The 19,857-nt window shown below is 36.4% G+C and overlaps 1 protein-coding gene across 1 annotated transcript in view; it reads right to left on the bottom strand.

Moving 5' to 3' along the window:
* The window catches only part of LOC148950339 (dihydrolipoyllysine-residue succinyltransferase component of 2-oxoglutarate dehydrogenase complex, mitochondrial), a 77,129-nt gene that overhangs the window by 41,023 nt on the left and 16,249 nt on the right, over nucleotides 1-19,857 (bottom strand). The window contains exon 2 of the mRNA XM_089092307.1: nucleotides 6,440-6,578. Coding sequence (XP_088948433.1) covers nucleotides 6,440-6,578 — 139 coding nt within the window. The remainder of the gene's footprint in view (nucleotides 1-6,439; nucleotides 6,579-19,857) is intronic.

The following is a 19,857-nucleotide window of genomic DNA, read 5'->3' on the forward strand; positions in this document are numbered from 1 at the left end:
AATTTTTGTGAGCATTTGGAAATCAAATTTTAAATTCGGAAACTGATAAGAAGTGTCCTAAGGTTCTGCTTGGACTAAAAGTGACGAACTAGGATGAAAATCCCAACATCTTCCTGGAGCTACTTCAGTCTGCATATTTCATTAAATTACATTTGAAACGGATGAGCTTTTCATTTTTTACCTAAGAAAATAGCTAGCACTTCATTTTTCTTCATACCGAATAAACCATTAAGTGTTCTTTGTTTCATTGTAATTGAAATGTTCTCATGTGAAGTGTTCATCATGTATTTTTCAATTTGATAAACTTACTCCTTTTAGATGCAGTTTATAATTTGATTGATATTAGGTATTTATCTGTTTATAATTTGGAATGAATCACCAAAAGAAAAAATGAATAATATCCAAAAGAGCAGCCAAAACCAATAAAAAAGCAGCAGTTCAGCCTTAGCCTACATGACATATATTCTATAAAGAAGCCAAAAAAAACTTTAAAATGCATTATTTTTTAAATTGTTATTAAAAACCACTTTTTAATACAAGAAGGCTTTTTAGGAATCCAAAAGAGCATAAAAAACAATCAATATCAAAGTCGCCCATTTCAACTGTTTTAAAGGTGACAAAACAGATATAGGCAAAGGGTATTATGAAAAAATTAAGCTTCTAAGTTCAAAGTTTTATTCAAAGTTTTTACCAAGATAACTGACGAATTTTGTGATACGGTATTTGAAGTTTTGTATGCAGTAATGCTCGATGAAAAAAAACCTACTATTTTGATAATTATTTATGTTAAGAATACATAGCTAATAGATACTTCAAGTACTCATATTATGCAAGGGTTCTGAAACGTCACAGCCATTTCGTTTCTACCAGATTTCTACTTCTCTTGATGAATTACGAAGAAGACCAGTTTCCAGCCAGCGACTTGTGAATTTTTGAACTCATGAATAGGGTCGAATCTGTTGTGAATTTAAGCTGTGATTTGAGAAAGACTGATGAAAACATTAACGTTTGCGGTCAACATTGATCGCGCCGGCGGCGCGCCGCCAACATCATACCGGCGGCACGGCGTGGCGCATTATTTTTGGTCCCGCCGCCGCCGGTCTTCCCTCATCGGCGCGGCACCGGGGTCTAGACACAGTCCCCAAGGCCCGGGGGCAGGCGGTGTTAGTTATGCCCTTGGAGCATATATGGTTCTTATGGAAGGGACACTCGTATAAACTTCAGAGAGGGCTAATTTGATTGGAAATTGAAAGTTGTAGTTACTTCTCAAGAATCAAAAGTGATCGGAGGGCATCTAGCCCCCCCCCCCTAACAATTTTTCCACCAAATAAAGCAGATAAAAATTTTGAGATGGCCATGTTGTTAAAAATAGTTCAAGGGTCACACAACAAAATTTCCTGTATCAACACACACCCCCCCAGGGACCGGGGGCAGGCGTTGTAAGTTATACCCTGGGGGATATATGGTTCATATGGAACGGATGCTCGTATATATTTAAGAGACAGCTAATTTGTTTGGAAAGTGAAAGTTCTTGGTCGCTTTTTAAGAGTCAAAAAAGAGCGGAGGGCAACTAGCCCCCCCCCCCACGCCCTTTTTCCCCAAATGGATCAGATGAAAATTTTGAGATAGCTATTTTGTTAAAAATAGTTCAAAGGTCAGATAACAAAACTCTGGTGTCAACACAACCCCCAGGGCCTGGGGACAGCCGTTGTAAATTATGCCCTGTGGGCACATATGGTTCTTATGGAAGAGATGCTCGTATAAACTTCAGAGAGGGCTCATTTGATTGGAAATTGAAAGCTCTAGTTCATTTTTTAAGAGTCAAAAGAGATCCAAAGGCACCAGCCCCCCCCCCCGCCTTTTTTCCCCAAACCGATCCGATAAAAATTCTGAGATAGCCATTTTTTTTTTGAATAGTTCAAATATCAGATAACAAAAACTCCAGTGTCGACACAACCCCCCAGGGCCCGAGGAAAGGCGTTGTAAGTTATGTCCTGAGGGCATATATGGTTCTTATGGAAGGGATGCTCGTATAAACTTCAGAGAGGACTTAATTGATTGGAAATTTAAAGTTCTAGTTCACTTTTTAAAAGTCAAAAGTGATTGGAGGACAACTAGCCCCTCCCCCCTTCTCGCCTTTTCCCCCCAGACCCAGCCGATAAAAATTTTGAGATGACCATTTTGTTGAAATATAGTTCAAAGGTCAGATAACAAAAAATCCAGCGTCGACACAACCCCTCAAGGCCCGGGGGTAGGCGTTGTAAATTATGCCCTGGGGGCAAATATGGTTCTTATAGAAGAGATGGGCGTATAAACTTCACAGATGGCTCATTTGATTGGAAACTGAAAGTTCTAGTTCACTTTTTCAGAATCAAAAGAGATCACAGGGCAACTAGCCCCTCCTTCCTCCACGCCTTTTTTCCAAAGACCTATCTGATAAAAATGTTGAGATGACCATTTTGTTAAAAATAGCTCAAACATTAGAAATAAAACTCCGGGGGTCGACTAAACCCCCCAGGGCCCAGCGACAGGCGTTGTAAGTTATCCCCAGGGGAGCATATATGGTTCTTATTGAAGGGATACTCGTAGGCTATAAACTTCAGAGAGGGCTCATTTGATTGAAAATTGAAAGTTACAGTTCACTTTTAAAGAGTCAAAAGACATCGAAGGGCAATTAGCCCCCCTCCCCGACGCCCTTTTTCCCCAAACCCATCCGATAAAAATTTTGATATAGCCATTTTGCTAAAGATAGCTCAAACATCAGATATTAAAAACTACGAGGTAGGCACAACCCCCCAGAGTCCAGGGGCAAGTGTTTTAGGTTATGCCCCGGGGCATATAAGGTTTTATGTAAGGAGAGGTCGTAAAAACTTCAGAAGTGGCTCATTCGATTTGAAATTGAAAGTTCTGGTGACCTTTAAATGAGTCAAAAGGTGTCAGAGGGCATCTAGCCCCCCCCTCGCCCATCTCCACGCACCTCTTTTTTCCCAAACGCATCCAATCAAAATTTTGAAATTGCTAGTTTGTTTGAAGTAGTCCAAGGATCAGATAACATAAACTTCGGGGTAAACATACCCCTTCCCCCGAGCTCGGAGGAAGGGCTGTAATTTATGCTGCGGGGGCATATAAGGTTTTTATGGAAGAGGTAGCCGTATAAACTTTAGAGGAGACTCAAATGACACCCCCTAGCATTAAATCCGACCCCCTAATATCCTCGCATTTGCAGCACAAATCGGAAGATAGCTCTATATAGCTTACTGCTTGTGAGTGGTTATCTCTTATTTACAGTTAATAATGCAATTATTTTTTCTGTTACTAAGTTTTAGACAATAGAAAACTAAAGGTCATAAAGGCAATAAGGTATTGATAAGGTTTTAATTGCTTTCAGCAATTAATGGCATTATACATCAAATATTCAGTTTAATTTATTCGTTCTTTCTAAGATTGTTCAAGAAGAATATACTTTCACTACAAACAAGAGTTCGGATACTGCCCCCTTCCTTAGTTGTAAAAACCTAAAGCCTACTGCCTCATTGGCGCTTCACTGAAAACGAATTATATTACAAATATTTTCTTTTCTAGTTCTTACAGCATTGAAAATGAAAATAAATATTACAGTGAAATAAAATCTTGAACTGATGGATCTTTCAACAATAAATATCATTATACATCTAGTATTCATTTTGATTTTGTTTTTTTGAAAAACTTCTTTTTTGGAAAGTTTTTTTTTCAATTAATTTCGTAAAAAGATCAGACGATAAATGCACCAGTTTGAGCTATACAAGTATATCTTTCCTTTTTAGGTGACTTACAATCTTGAGGTACTGTGTTGACGACGCGACATTCTTTAAATGTTTCTTTGATGGCACCTAATGCAAAAAATACTTAAAGAGTGCCGACCACTGATCAACCGCTCAGCGAACAGCAGAACCCATCGTCAGCCACCTTGTCGGGACCTGCCGAATGAAACTATTTTATGGCCTTTCTTTTTCCAGCATTCTCAAAAATCCTCGCATTGTACAGGCGAACCAAGGCAAAATGCCTCAAGATGACAACAAAATCTGATGACTCCTCGCCAAATTCCTGGAACTCTTTCTGAATGCGCTGTGCACAACATGGATGTTACACGTTCCAATGTTCACATGCTCTTTCGAAGACTTTTTCTTCTTCAATTGATTCATTTGCGAACATGCCTTTTTATTAACATTAGGCCTATCTACTTATCGTTATTAGTCTTTCAAGAGGTAAATTCTTCCAATGCATGACATCAACTTTTTTGCAATGTCCTCACCAGTTGCATATCCCATGAAATACGTCACCAGATCGCGGCACACAACACAAGACCAAAAGTTACTCTAATCTACAGCTCTTTTTTCCTTAACTGTTTTTAGTTTCGTCGTATTCAAGAACAAAGTGGGCTTCACCTATATCCTTCATACGACTCTGTTTACAGTGTGGGTGACACGCATCAGTTATCAATTACATGGTTTTCTTCGCTCTGTTCGACATTCCAGGTGGTAGCTTACCAGGGAACATGGCTTCAAAGACACAAATGATTGGGTCACACGAAGCTGCAGTTAGAAGCTTGCAAGGACTTGAGTACCCGGATGATTTCTGATTTGTATGCAGCATCTTTGTCACAAAACATCTCAAGAATTTTACTTCCATTGCTAGATGATGGCTCTTCTGATTGGGACTGCCTAGCAGATCCACACAATCGTAACTGTAGCAGATTGAGATGGACCGCAACCTTTTTCTTGTGCTCGTCTGACGAAGCATGCTGTTTCAAAGTATGGTACTTGAGTATTATCTCAAACACACTCAAGAAGTTTTTTTTTATCTGAGTAAAACCAATTTTTCTCTCAAATTCGGTTATAATTCGCTTATTCTTTCGTGGAATAAAGTACGATGAAGGTATATTTTAATTAAATATTTAATATATAGAGTTGGTTAGGCTAAAGATTTAATATAGTGCGTTCTAGGCGACTTGCTTTCCATATTTCTCTATAGTATTTCTCTAATTTTTTTACTAGAGTATTATATCTTCATCTTTTTCGGAATATTTCATTGTGATTAACCTAGCCTCACTTCTTGAATGTGTTCGGGATAATAAACAAGTACCCAAAGTCTTTCCGAAACTTGTGCCTTCTTTATTTAACCGGGAGCGACAAAATCTGCAGTTGTTCATTGTCTTTCCTAAATACATTTGAAGGACTTGAAAGACAAGTAGGTCTAAACACAGCAGGGAAAACACTGAGTATGAAATTTTTGCCATCAGAATATTCCACCCATGGTACTCTCCTCTTCTTACTCAACCTGTTATTATTATTATTAACTAACCTTTAGGGGGAAAGAATATATAGTTTATACCATTGGAAAACAAGTCAATTCAAACAAATTTCATACTGATATTGTTCATTTTATCAAACTATAGGAAATTATCTATCCTTGAACGTTACCAAGATATGACCAATCCGGTTCTAGGCGAATACCTCCCCCCAGAAAATACCCCTCCGTGGAAAATAATGCTTTCCAAATTTGAGAATTTTATTTGAGTTTTATTTTTTTAATTTCGTAGGGGGAAGGAATTTTGGTACTTGTGTATCATGTGCCACTCACTCAAGTTTACGCTCTGTAAAATTCAAGAACACACCAGTTTTTTTGTTAGTTTCTTCGTTACTTTAAAAATAAATTTCCGCTATAGGGATTCCGCTATAGGGGGGGGGGGTATTTTCCGGGGGGATAAACGCCGGCCACCGACCAATCCATCCCACCCACCCTATTGGCCAATGTTACTCTCTACCCTTGAACAGTATTGCAATGTGACCCATCTATCCCATCCACCATATAGGCCAATTGTGTTCCATTATTAGCTGCCTGTGTTTACAACAGTTAATAGACGCTTTGGCCAAAGACAAAGTTCCCACTGTTTTGCTGCTTCCTCCTGAACAGCAACGGCGTAATCAAGTTCTCAGCACAACAGGATTTGTGGAGAAGCTACATTATCTAAAGAGGGTGTCAAATACTTCATGCTCCTGTTTTCAATATACCATGCTACCAAATGGGGAATTTTAGGGACTTTTGGGGGGAGTTAAGGGACTTTCGGCATAAAAAGGGACTTGAAAGGGACTTCAGTCAAAAAAAGGGACTTTAGGGACTAGTTCCGAGCTTTGTGCTAGCATGTGCGGCGTATTGAATGTATTTCGTATTGAACGGCATTCAACATGTTTGTTGTTGTTGACTTTTTTCAATAGTATGATGTTTCTGCATAGTGAAATTCATGTTTTTTTTTACTCTTAGTTTATCAAGAATGGGGCAACGCCCAGCAAATTATCCATATTTTAGTCTACTAGTATCTCAACATCTTCAAAATTTTTGGCAAATATTCCCATCCGAATTTCTTACCATGTGTAATTAGATAAATAGAACGCATTTTTACCTAAAGAAGATGTCGTGTAAATGAACCGAGTTGGGTTAGTAAGCTGTCTGCATAAATGATACTGTCCTCTTGTTCCATTTTTCGACAACAATAATATACTTCGACTTCCAGCTGGTGCAATATAGCTTCTAGTGAAATTCTGAAGAAAAAAATTTATTGTAAGTTTATTTTAAACTTGCACTCATGAACTAAAATTTGGGGTAAGATGAAATAAATTTAACCTAAAACCGTCTAACACAAGCAACATGTTAACGAAACCGTATTTTGCAAAAAAAAAAGAAAAAAAAGACACACGTAACTCGAAAGCATTCCTTAATTAAAGATAACTCAAAATTAGGTAAGCTTTCAATATAGCCATCACATAACGAGATAAGTAAATAAATAATACAGTAATTCAATCACATAAATTAGCTAAGTAACTAAATAATACAGCGAGTCAACAGCTTATATGATTAAGTAAAAACAGTTAAAAAAGATACATTAGTTAAAAATTCAAAAAGTCAAATATAATTAGACCACTGAAATAATACTCTCTGCCACAAGAGGGCTGGGCAGCAGAGTTAAATACAGATTGCATCTTAGCAAGAATTTTTAGCCATTTGATCAAACTGGTCAATAGATAAAATACAAGTCAAATCTTTTAAGTTTCCTCTTCCATGGAAGTTTTGGCCACCAAATGGCAGTCTTGAGCTTAAACGGGACAAAAAGGGAGAATATCTCACATGAACTAATCAGAGCCGAATTTTTAGAAAAAAAGCAACAGATTTCAAAAATCATTTACTTGTTTACACTGCTGGATCGTGAGTAGGTAATAAACCCGCCACAGCAACAATAATTCCAGCTACCTCCGTGTCAATTCAACAGCCTCTTCCACTGGACTCCTCAGTTTTGACGGTTGAACTGGCAGCAAATATTGAATTTCTGAAGGCTGTCAACAATATACGTTCCCACTTGCATAAGGTAACAATCTTCTCAGATTCTTAAGCTTATTTTAAACTTATGGATAAAATAGCTTTGAATGCAAAGGACACTCATTTGCATGAGATACCCTCTTGCAAATCAGTTCTATTTGATTATACTTTCGTATACATATGAATATTTTGCACATTCAATATTATTTAAAACAACAGGAAATCACTATCAATAAAAAATTAACCCAAACGACCAGAAATTATAATAAATAACCAAGTCAATTTTCAAACGAGCAGAGACTACCACAATCAGGAGTAGGATTGACGCTTTCTCTACCTTCTAAAGACCAGAACAAAATTTGCACTTTGCTGAAAACAATTTTTATTTCGAGCAATGTGTATTTATCCCTTATAAAATCAAGAACAAAATCGCCATAATAGCCAAGATTCCTGAGAAGATCAAATGAATGTGGATTGGAAATTTAATATATACTGATATTCATTCCTGAACTCAACCATTTTGGATTTATTAACGCAATAAACGATGAGACATTCAAAGTACATTTTTTTTTTGTATTTTAGTAAGCACAAATTACATTCTGGTCTTTTATCCTCAAAATTTCAGCTCAATCCGATCACTCCTTTCCTGTTTTCAAGTTTTTTTTCAAGTTTTTTTTTATCTGACACGCCTACAGGCCACGGTTGGCAACGGATCCGGGTGAATGAGGGCTCATTCGAAGCGGAATTCGACCTGTTAGGGCCTTTTGATATTTTCAGACCGAAAAAATTATCCCCCGAATTTACATTTACGAAAAACCTCGTTTTCCTGTAAGAGCCCATGTTAATTTTTGAAATTCCTAAAAGCATAGTATTTCATTATTAAATTAGATCAAAATAAGCCTCTTAACCTGACAAGACCGACTGCAAGCTTCCAAAAATTTCAGCTCTTTCCCAGAAGTTTTTTTGTCGAAAAACGAAAATTTTACTTTGTATTTGCTTGCGTCGAAAATAGATTGCAGAAACTAAAAATAATTTAACAAGTCTCTGATGGTACAGTGGTCACTATTCCTGTTGTCATGCGGAAGAGCCGGGTTCGATTCCCCGTCAGAGTAATTTTTTTAAATATTGAATTTAAAGTAGTATCTCTTAAATTTAAAGTTTAAAAAAGAAACTCAGTAGGCTATCTTTTTTTAAATCCAATCTATTAAATCCTTCGGCTCAACAGGCGTCTCCAGAAGAATATCACAGTCAGGCTTCAGCTTACAGGTAAGTCTCCACTGCTTTGATAACATGCCGTATACCCGCATGCTCGAAGAAAAGTTGAAAAAAGAAAATATTACTGTGCATTTGATTTGAGTATTCAGGAATTAAAAGCCTTAACACAAGAATCTTCAAAAGCGGGGGGTTTGAGGGCGGCAGCCCCCAACATTAACTCCTGACTCGATCAGCTAACAGTTAGTCAAGCAATAATAAGTAATAAACTGTACAAAAACGTGCAGAAATTATTTGAAAAAAACTACGTTTTCTAAAGAGTTAAAGAGGCTGAGTCATAAGTTCGAACCTTAAAACATACAGGGATTAGGAGGTAAAGTTGGGGGGCTGCCGCCCCCAAACCCTATGCTTTTGCAGCCACTTTTGTTAAGGTTTTTTAAGTCCTGTAGCCTGCAATCAGTTGGTCGTACCAAGTTCATCATATTATAGCTTGTTATCGGTTAGGGAAAAATCTCCTGTAAAAAATCCAGCAAACAGGCTCAGTACTGTTTCTAATCAAAGAGATGCAATAGGATGTTCTTACGGTAAAAAATTCAAGCAGACTTCGTTCGTGTTGCAAAGCATTTCTTTGCAAGGGAAAAAGCGGGGGTTGAGGGAGGCGGTAGACCCCCAAAATAAAAATCTGAACAAAAGAGGCTGCAAAAGCGGGGGGTTTGGGGGCCGGCAGCCCCCCAACTGTACCTCCTAATCCCTGTACGTTTTAAGGTTCGAACTTGTGACTCAGCCTCTTTAACTCTTTAGAAAACGTAGTTTTTTTTTCAAATAATTCTCTATAAGAATCAAGATTTTGGCTTACTACATGTATGTTGGACAAAATATTGCAATAAAATTCAATAATTGTTGTACTATAGTGCCTTGTTTGGATGTATACGAGGAATAACATTCAAATAAATGGGTTGAAAATCTGCATTGGGGTTCTAAAAGACTGAAGAAATTCTAACCCTCATCATGTTACAATAATGAGTATAGACAAATATTAATCAGCCATTCCTTTCAACATGCCTGAACAATTCAACTTGATTCCCTTAAACTTTCCAGAGATACTGCAGATATACTCTTTTAACAATCTTAGATAAAAATACTTTCTTCTGATGTATTTCATCTTCCCTCTCAAAATACCCTAACAGTTTTAATTAGATACCCTTATTTGCTCCTGACATACCGCATATACGTCCATTTGGAAAATATGGAATAAACATAATGTCTTTTGATCATAGGTGCCGCAGTAGCTACAGACCACAGCTCATAGTAACCAAAAGTTGAAAAACGCGTTTTGAAAAAAAAAACGCCTTATGAGAAAAATTTGCCAACTGATACTAATCCAGGAATGATAACTTTCATTTCAGTTAATCTTAAAAGTTAATTGTGAAAAGCAATTTAGGGTGATTTCAAAAAAAGCCTGAAACCCCTCAAAAATGACGCCAGATCGAAATGAAAAATGCACCATTGGAATCAGCATGGTCAAAAACCTTGTATATAGGAATTACAGTTCCCCATCTTGAACAACAAGGAAAATCACTTTTCTGCATTGCAAAAAAGGAATTTTGTTTTTACAATCACTAATGCATCTCCTTTTTTTCCTTTTTTTTCCAGGACTATCAGGTTACCAGAACATCATAGACATATGTTTAATCGCTCATTACTGGAAGTTTACAAGAACCCCTCATTTATACCCCCCTCCTGACCCTTTTAGTAACTTCTATAAACCGTCTACTCACCAGGAGGCTACTGCAACATTAGCAGGACTAGTAGGCTGCCGCACATATTTTGAGAAATGTTTAATGGCTCATTTAAAAGCTATTGCTCATACCTACGTGCTTTTTAGAGATTCCACCCATAAGCAAGTTCCATATGGCACTAAAAATGACGCTTTTTATGCCATTTCTCAAGTAGTGGGGCAAGCAGGCTACCAGAACATCGTAAAGAGATGTTTAATAACTCATATAAGAGCTATTGCTCATATCTAAGTGATTTCTATAGATTCCATCATCTGCAAGTGCCAAGGAACTTGCACTGCCAAGGTACTAAAAATGGCAATTTTGGTACCATGTCTCAAGTAGAAAAGCTGGGGCTAGTAGGCTACCAGAACTTCATAAAGAGATAAAGAAAAATCTTCTTTTTGGAAAGCTTTTTTAAAATTATTCTTGTAAATATTCCATCCAACCACCTTGGTGTTTTCGCTAAAATTGAGGTAGTATAAGACCCCCAATAGTAGTTCACCACCTAATCTCGGACTTAACCCTGATTGAAATGTATCTTTTCCTAAATATAGACAACAGGTTCCTAATCTTGGACATGATGTATATAGGATTAGATATTTGAGATTAGATGATAGTTCAGAATAAGGCTAATGGGGATTGGCTGACTACAATCTCAGGAAACTTTGTTTTGCAATATTAAAATTTGCAGAGGTAACCCTTACAGCCTAGCCTATTTGAATACAACTGCTTTGCTTCACAGCACTTTTCTCAGATTAGATCTGTCCAAAGTTGAGTATGTCCATGATTTAGATACTTCATTCTAACTTGAAGATCCTTTGTCCAAGACTGGAACAAGGCATGGAACAAACAAAATTAAGAATAACACTGAATTGTAAACGAAATTTTGAACAGTGATCTTTGGTTAGAGACTGGAAAACGTGTATTTGCTATCTACAATATTTTAAGAAATTAAATTAGATGATGGGTATGAATCTAAACTGCTAAAGCAAAAGGTGTGGAAAAAAAAACTTCCTGACTGAGGTAAAGATGAATGAAAATTGACAATAAAATCAACAGTTGGAAAACAAGGAATAGAGATGACTGGCCACAAAAAGAATTTAAATAGGGCAGGACTTTAAAAAGCCACAGCACTCGGCACGTGGCAGGCTTCTATATATAGATTCTTACCGTCGCTTGTGTTCTAAAAGCAAACAATTTGAGCCGTTTCTTGATGTCATGACGTCCAAATGGACCTTAAATTAGAAGTGGTGGCTTTGTTAAATTAAGTTTTTTTTGTTGGACCTTTATCTTTTGCCTTGGCTTGTCTTTTGTCATTATGAAAGACATATCGCCGAACCTTTGTTTCTTTCAATTGTTCAGGTGGTGGGAAAAACTTCTTTTTATTCCAACGATTTATCTTGTCCAGGTTTTTGATTTTCAAAGGTATGGAAGCCAGTGACGACAACCTTTGTTTCTTTTAATTGTTCAGGTAGTAGGACAAAACTTCTTCTTTTGCTTTGGTTTGTCTTTTTTCATTATGAAAGACGTACCGCCGAATCTTTTGTTTCTTTTAATTGTTCGGTTGGTGGGACAAAAACTTCATTTTCTTCCAACAGTTTATCCAGTCCATATTTTTGAGCTTCTAAAGTGTGGTAGGTATTGATGACCTTATCCATGTCAAAATCCAAAACCCAATCACCTTCGCTATCATTTTCAATTTGTTTGGTTCGTTACAGCTCGGCTTATCTTTTGTCATTATGAAATACATATCACCGAATATTTGTTTTTTTTAGCAAAGGTATGGGGCATATGTCTGGTTTCTATACATAGGTTCTCACTGTTGCTTGTCTTCTAAACGCGGATAATTTGAATCTTTTCTTGATGCCACGACGTCCAAATGGACTTTAAGTTAGAAGTGGCGCCTTAGTAATTTTTTTATTTTTTTTATTGGACCCTCAACTTTTGCCTCAGCTTGTCTTTTTTCATTATGAAAGACATATCGCCAAACCTTTGTTTCTCTTAATCTTCTTGTTCTATTTCACGCAGGTGGGCTTTTTTCAGACAAGACCATGCAGCCCTTTTCCTTTTGCTTCAGTCTATGAGAAGAACAGAGCCCCTGACTTGTCTGCCTCTTATATTGGATATACTCAGAGTTCTTTCAGTAAATCTTTTGACTCAAGGAGTTGAAATATAATAAGATAGATATCGACTTCTGTGCTCTATGTGCAGGTATAGTCAGCTAGACTCTTGGCTGATAGTGATATTTTGTGGTGTTTGAAGCACTTTAAAAGTTTAAAATGCAAGGTATACTGTGCAGACGTCAGCATAGTATATTCAAATAGGCAATGGTCAATTGTCTCATTATGAATATTACAGTGCCTACAAAGAGGGGAAGAGGGAACTGAGCCGCTTGAATTAGCGAACTGATAAGAGAATGCCAGAAAATTTAGCCCATTTGAGCCAGATCAAATTCTATGATAAATTTTAGAAAAAAAACCGTTTTGGGAAAGGGAGATAGAATTGGATTATTCTTATTAAACATAACATCCGATAGTCTCTAGCAGTAAATATCTCTAACGTAGATTAGTCTCCCACTTGGTTGGTCAGTATTTATATCATTTTTTGCTATTTCATCTGCCTGATGGTTACCAGTTATACCTGAGTGGCTAGGAACATACTGAAGATAAGTTCTTATACCTCTTGAAGCGAGATTATCAACAATGCTAAGACAATGATAAGTGTCGATATCCATCTTATACTGAGGAGCTCAAGACAGCAACTCTAGACTTGACAATTAGTCAGAATAAACTATAATATTATGTGGATTAGCAATTAAATGTTGATTATTCATAAGGTGCTCTAATGTCATGATTATGGCGTTTAACTCTGCAGACATTATAGATACATTATTATACATTCTTTCACCAATTCCAATATTAAGGTGAGGAAGGAAAGCGCCACTTCCTACCTTCTCATTCAATTTGGACCCATCAACAAAAATTTTGAAGTGGTTTTCATATGTGATTGTATTAAATTCAGCAATTTTTTTCTGAACAAAAGCAATGGGGGTGAATTCTTTAGTCCACTTTGAGAAATCAGTATTTATTATGGGAATTGACCAACTCCATGGAGGGGATTGGGGAAAAGTAGGTGTAATAGACTTTGCGGGCATAGGGAACTTCTTCTGAGTATTGGCATACTAATCTGCAATGCCTCTATACATGGCTGGATTTCTTAACCAATTATGCAGGGTGTGTTTGCTTCAATTTTTGTAAGACATTTTATCAAGAGAAAGCAACGTCTCTCCTTTATTGTTGTTAATCCACTCTCCAAAAGCAGAAACTTAGTGCTTGTGGGTTTCCTAAGGCCAAATATGAGACGTATTATATCATTTTGTGTTGTTTCAATTTTTGCCTCTGGGTCTTAGCACAGACACCATACACGATGAGCCCATGGGGTTTTATATGTGACTTATAAAACTGGAGTAAGGTTTTCTCCTTACAACCCCAGGGTGTGGAAAGAAGTCTTTTTAGTATTCTTGTTTTTCTACACCATTTTTGTTATTGTGTTTGAAATGTGGAGGTGGAAGTTAAGTTTTTGGTCAAGTATGAGACCTAGGTAATTAATCTGATTATCTTCTTGAATAGTTGTTCCATTTAGAGTTAATCTTGCATTAACATAATTTCGCTTGTGGTGAAATTGGATTATTTTCGACTTGATGGGTGCAATAGGTAAATCTGAATATTGGGAAAAATTTTCAAATTGGAAGTGACTTTTGCAGCTTTGACTGTGCAATCTAAAAGGTGTTGCCGGATGACTATAGTACCAGCTCGTCAGAATATTGTAGATTAGGGCGGGGGAGGTTCTTGTTCTTGAGAGATAGGGCAAATGGTAGGAAGCTCGGGACTATACCCGGAGGACGGACTCTGACTCTGGTTTTTTGGGGCGAAGAGTCTGACCCACAACAAATAATTAAACTTTAATGTTTTATGAAAGATTTTATAAAAGAAACTAGCTTAAGGGGTAGTCCAAGGTTTGCAAGTTTGGTAAAAAGGATTTGGTGGTTCACATTGTCATATGCCCCTTCAAAATCTAGGAAAGCTGCAACTAAGTCATCATTTTTTGAAAATGATTTCTGTATTGCATTTGTTAACAATATAAAAGCATCTGTTGCGGAGTGGTGTTTCCTGAAACCAGTTTGGGTGTGAGGGATCATATTATTTTTTTCAACAAACCAGAGGAGTCGATGATAGATCATTTTCTCTGTTACTTTTCCCATCACAGGAGTAATCATTATAGGCCTATAAGACTCATGGGTATATTTGGGTTTATTTTTCTTTAAAATTGGTAGGAGGGATGAACATTTCCAGATATTGGGGAATGTAGATGAAACAAGCATGATAATAACAATTTAGGAGTTCCTGTTTATATGAAGGGGTGAGATTATTTATCCATGTAGGGTATATATTGTCATAGCTGCTGGTAGCCTTGGCCCTAATATGATGTATTGCATTATTCATTTCCTAGATTGAAAACGGACTGGTTATGTACTCAGATCCTGGGCGAGGTTGGTAAATTGGATTTATAAGAATTGGGGAAGTGATGCTGCAATTATTTGATGTTAGCTTATTAACAAAAAGAGTTGCAAAAAACTTTGCCTTTTCATTCTCATTGTCATAATGGGTATTATTATGTATTAGCTCATACTAGAGTGGGTTGGAGAAAGTTTTTTTCCCACAGATGTGGCTTATGAGTTTATGTATAATTAGCTCATGTGTTTCTCTGGAAACACTATTTGCAAAATTATTCCAGTAATTATATTTAGCATTTATTAGAGTCCTTTTTAGATTAGATTCTGCTTGTAAATTCCTTAAATATGTAGTAGGAGATGGATTTTTTAGGAATGTTCTCCTAGCTGCCTTTTTTGTTCTCCATTTATTTTGGCACTGATTCGTCCATCATGCTTTGGAAGTGTGTTTGGGGACCGTTTTCCTGGGTGTTGTCCTGGGGATAGCATGATTACCTGTATTTATTAGTATGGGTGCCAAAACTTCAGCATGTGTGTCAGCTGTTGCATTTGAGATGCATGATTTTTGGGTGAAACTTGTAATTTCATCATTAAGCTTATTTTGGAGCATAGACCAATTTGCTTTAGTGTTAATATATTTGGAGGTATGCGACAGAGTTTCAGCTGGTTCATTTAGAGAACAAACTATGGCAGTGGTCTGTACATAGGTTATCAATTTTATTTATATATATTTTATTCAAAATATTCAATGACACAATTGGTAGATCAGTTGTAGAGAAAATGCCACTTTTGGGGTTGAAATATGTATTTAGGTTAGGAGGGCTAGCAACTTCGAATTCAGTATTATGTGAAATCGAACACTTGAGATACTTACAAGATTTTTTTTCTGGTTTATCCCTCCACAAAAGGCTGTGGGCATGCCTATCTCCACAAATAATGAGACTTTTCAACATGTCAGGATGGCGTCTATAAATGAAAAAGTCCATGGTTTGGCCATTAGGGCTATAAAACCTTATTATGTAAGTTTTTGTATTATTCAGCCAAACACTGATACCACTTGTATCAACATCATTTACAAAATCTGGAAAGTTGATACCACAAGATTTTATATTATTATTAATTATGAACGCTACTCCACCTCCTTTTCTCTCTGATGATCTATTCTTTCTGAGGATAGTATATCCCAGAGACTTAATTTGTTGATTTTGGGTTAAATGAGTTTCCTGGAGGAAAGCAATATCAATGGATTTATTATCCATAAAAGATATTAGTTCATTCAACTTATTTTCTGAAAGTGATCTTACGTTCCACTGGAGTATTGATATGTGTTGTTTTGCTGATGTATTTTTTATATGTCTGTGTATCAATATTAAGCTGTGTTAATAGTAAAGCAAGATCTTTTTTTGCTTGAATGAGCATATGGTTAGGTATGTAGGTATTTGCAAATTCAGCTATGATTTTTGTTTTCTCTAGTTGTTGTATATTCATGGCCTGGACTGCATTACAGTTTAGAATGAATAGGCATATATTTGGAGTTGGCATGTTTGGTTGTACATTTGGCTTGTTAGTGTTTCTGGTTTGTTTCTTCTTGGGAGGGGGGGGGGCAGGCAGACCTTATCTCAATAGATGAGGAGGCTTGTTGGCTTGGTGATTCTTTCTGATAGAGATGTGAGCTAGGGGGCTTAAATGATGGAGTTTTGTGGGGGGTGCTTGTTGCATTGGGAGGGCTTAATTTGGGAGTTTTGGTTGATTTCATTTCGGGTCTTATTTGGTGTGGTTGGGCAGCATTTGCTTCCATAGCTGCTAAAAGGTATGGAATGACCTTCTCTGTTGCTATTTGGAGTGTTAGTGCTCTTTTTTTATATGCAGGGCACAGTGATTTACTGGTAGAGTCATGTGGGCCTTTGCAATTTATACATGTAGGCTGGGTGTTGTTACAAGTTGTTAATTCTTTAGGATGGGAGCCTTTACAATTACTAAAGGCTTAGAGAATTTTGCAGCATTTGTTTGTTGTGTGTCCCAGTTTCAGACACTTCTGGCACTGCATAGGCTTTGGCCTGTACACCTTATGTGGTTTGATTTGCCCAAAAAGGAATGACTTTTCTGGGATATTAATTTTTTCTTTCAGTGTAAATAAGAAAGATTTGCTTGTTTTTAGGCCATTAGAGTTGGGTTTACCCAGTCGGGTGACATCTTCAACAAGGATTGTGTTGCCAGCTCTATCTGAGAGTCCTTCTTTTAACACCTGAATAGGTATTTCTGGGGGGATATTGTACACTAGTATTTTTGTTGGGGATTGGTTTGGGCTCCATGTAGTAGAGTTAATTGGGATATTCAGCCAAGATTTTAGATTGAGTATTATATCTGCTGATTTCTGATCTTGGACAGCTATTAGCAAAGATCCATCATGGTTAATGTTAAGAGAGAACATTGATTTTAACAATTTGAAAATTGCAACCCTTATTGTAGTAATCTTAGTTATCTCAAAGGGGGTAATAGGAAAAAATTTGAGGTAAATTCCTTGGTTTTGAGAAGGAGAAGCTTGGGCAGGAGGGGAAATACTTTTGATCCTTTTTTTGGACCTCCTAGAAATGACCTCTTGAAATCCATTTTCATTGATAGTGACATTAGCCCCAACACTAATCATTGTCTTATTCTCTGAATTTGAACTATCATGTGAGCTTTGAGATAGTGAGCTTGACCAGCCAAGATGGGGCTTAAATGGAATATTTTCATTAGTATTTGGGGTAGGGTCTGGGGGGGCTTTTTTAGGGGGAGGTTTTTGCACTACCTATTGGAATGAGCTTTAAGCAAACAATAAAAGAATAATACTATGATACCAGACCGTCTGCACCCTACCGTGGGGAGAACTTCACAATCCACAAAAGAAAACACCACAGTATGGCCCAGAGGAGGGTTTTGAGCACGATTGGTTCGGTAGACAGCTGATAAATTGAGAAAAATATATCACAAGAAATTTTATTGTAAATTTTGTAAGTTTCTTAAAGTGTTGCTGCTGTGACGATTGTTCAGGTGGTGGGACAAAAACTTCTTTTTCTTCCAACGATTCATCTATTCAAGGTTTTTGACTTAACAAGGTATGAAATGCAATGACGACCAAATTTGTTTCTTTTAATTGTTCAGGTGATGGGGCTAAAACTCCATCTTTTGCATTGTCTTGTTTTTTGTCATTATAAAAGACATATCACCAACCTTTTGGTTCTTTTAATTGTTCAGGGGGTGGGACAAAAACTTCTTTTTCTTCCAACAATTTATCCAGTCCATATTTTTGATTTTCAAAGGTATGGTAGATATTGATTACCTTATTCATGTCAAAATCCAAAACCCAATCATCATTGCTATCATTTTCAATTTGTTTGCTTTGTTAAACTTTGGCTTATTTTTCGTCATTATGAAATACATACAGCCAAATCTTTGGGTTTTTTTTAACAAAGGTATGGTAGGCATTGATGACCCTATCCATGTTAAAATCCTAAACCCAATCATCATCTCTACCATTTTCAGTTTTGACATGTTTTGATTCTTGCTGTCCATGTTAATTTTCATTGACTCACTGCTCTTCATTTTTGACTCGCTGCTCTTCATTTTCATATTTGACTCCCTCACTTTTTAGCAATGGCTTTGCTTTAGCTACCCGTTTTTGTATTATCATAATTGATTGTTCAGGTTGTCAAATTTCACATCTTATCACGTTTGATAGTTCAGGTGTTGTTTCCCAAGAATCATCATTTATTGTAAGTAACTGCAACTGCAAATTTTCGTTTTTTGGGCCTTTCAACAGACATTCTATTATATAAATAACTGTTGCCTTGGAAACTCAACAATCTTAATTATACTATGCATGGCATCTTATAAGAAAATACTCATATGATGCCATATATATTGTCATAAGAAATTCTTATATGATGTAATAACACAGTGAAAGACGTCATTTGCAAATAATAAAACTAAGGCTCTTAACGAATTTCTCAGACTTCTAACCGATCTAGATCGTTTATTATGCAAGAATATCCCAAGATAACCATTTTCCCGAAAAAATATGGAGCCGTTTTAGAGAAAAAATACATAAATACATACACAATTATTACTCACATATAATGATAGTATATCATTAGCCATATATATATATATATATATATATATATATATATATAGACCAAAGAAGAATGATCCTCTTGATCATACCTATCTATGGTCACTGCTACTGATTGGGCTTAAATTGTACCTATCCTAGCACACTCCTTGTCAGAAGGCATGTCATTGGGCTGTAAGCACAGTCAAAACCCTTTCTTTTTTATGTGTTCTGTTTAAAGTGTTTAAACAGTCACAATCTCAACAACAGAGCTAAACAGGTCCAATATTGGACCTTATTTTGCTCCAAAGTGCAAGTTGAGGTAATATATACAACTCAGAGAATGAATTTAGACATTAAGGGGGTGTAAGTTAAGTTCATTTTTGATACAAATGAATATTATATTTGGATTCAAGATAAAATACTGATTTTAAGGGTATGTATTTTTCTAAGCTATCTCATTAGTGAGTCAATCAGAAAATTTACCATGATTATAAAAACCAAACAAAATCTGAAGTTTAATGGTCTCTCTTGAGAAGGAAAAAACTTGTCCAAGGGATTGGCAAAATATGCTAAAAAAAACAACCAGTCCACTAAATAGTTCCTAATCAGCAATTGGAACCTCAAATTTTACAACTAAAATAATTAAACAACATAAGCCTAGAATTAGGACTTTTGAGAAAAAAAAAATACCAAGAAAACAATTCTCACTTCATAATATACAGAATAATTCTAGTTAATACATTTTGACTGCAATCCCACTATACTTTACCTCCCCCCTTTAATGTGCAAATATATAGCCCAAATTATATACTTCCCATGTGTTTTTCTATTTCTTGATTTTGTCAGCATTGATTCAATTTACAGGTATTCAAGTTGACACAAGGGTGATGCATGGCAAAAGGCATGGGGAA

This window comes from Artemia sp. Qi Xiang Cuo, chromosome 7 (assembly GCF_049724085.1).
Source record: "Artemia sp. Qi Xiang Cuo chromosome 7, ASM4972408v1, whole genome shotgun sequence".
In the NCBI taxonomy this organism is placed as follows: Eukaryota; Metazoa; Arthropoda; class Branchiopoda; order Anostraca; family Artemiidae; genus Artemia; species Artemia sp. Qi Xiang Cuo.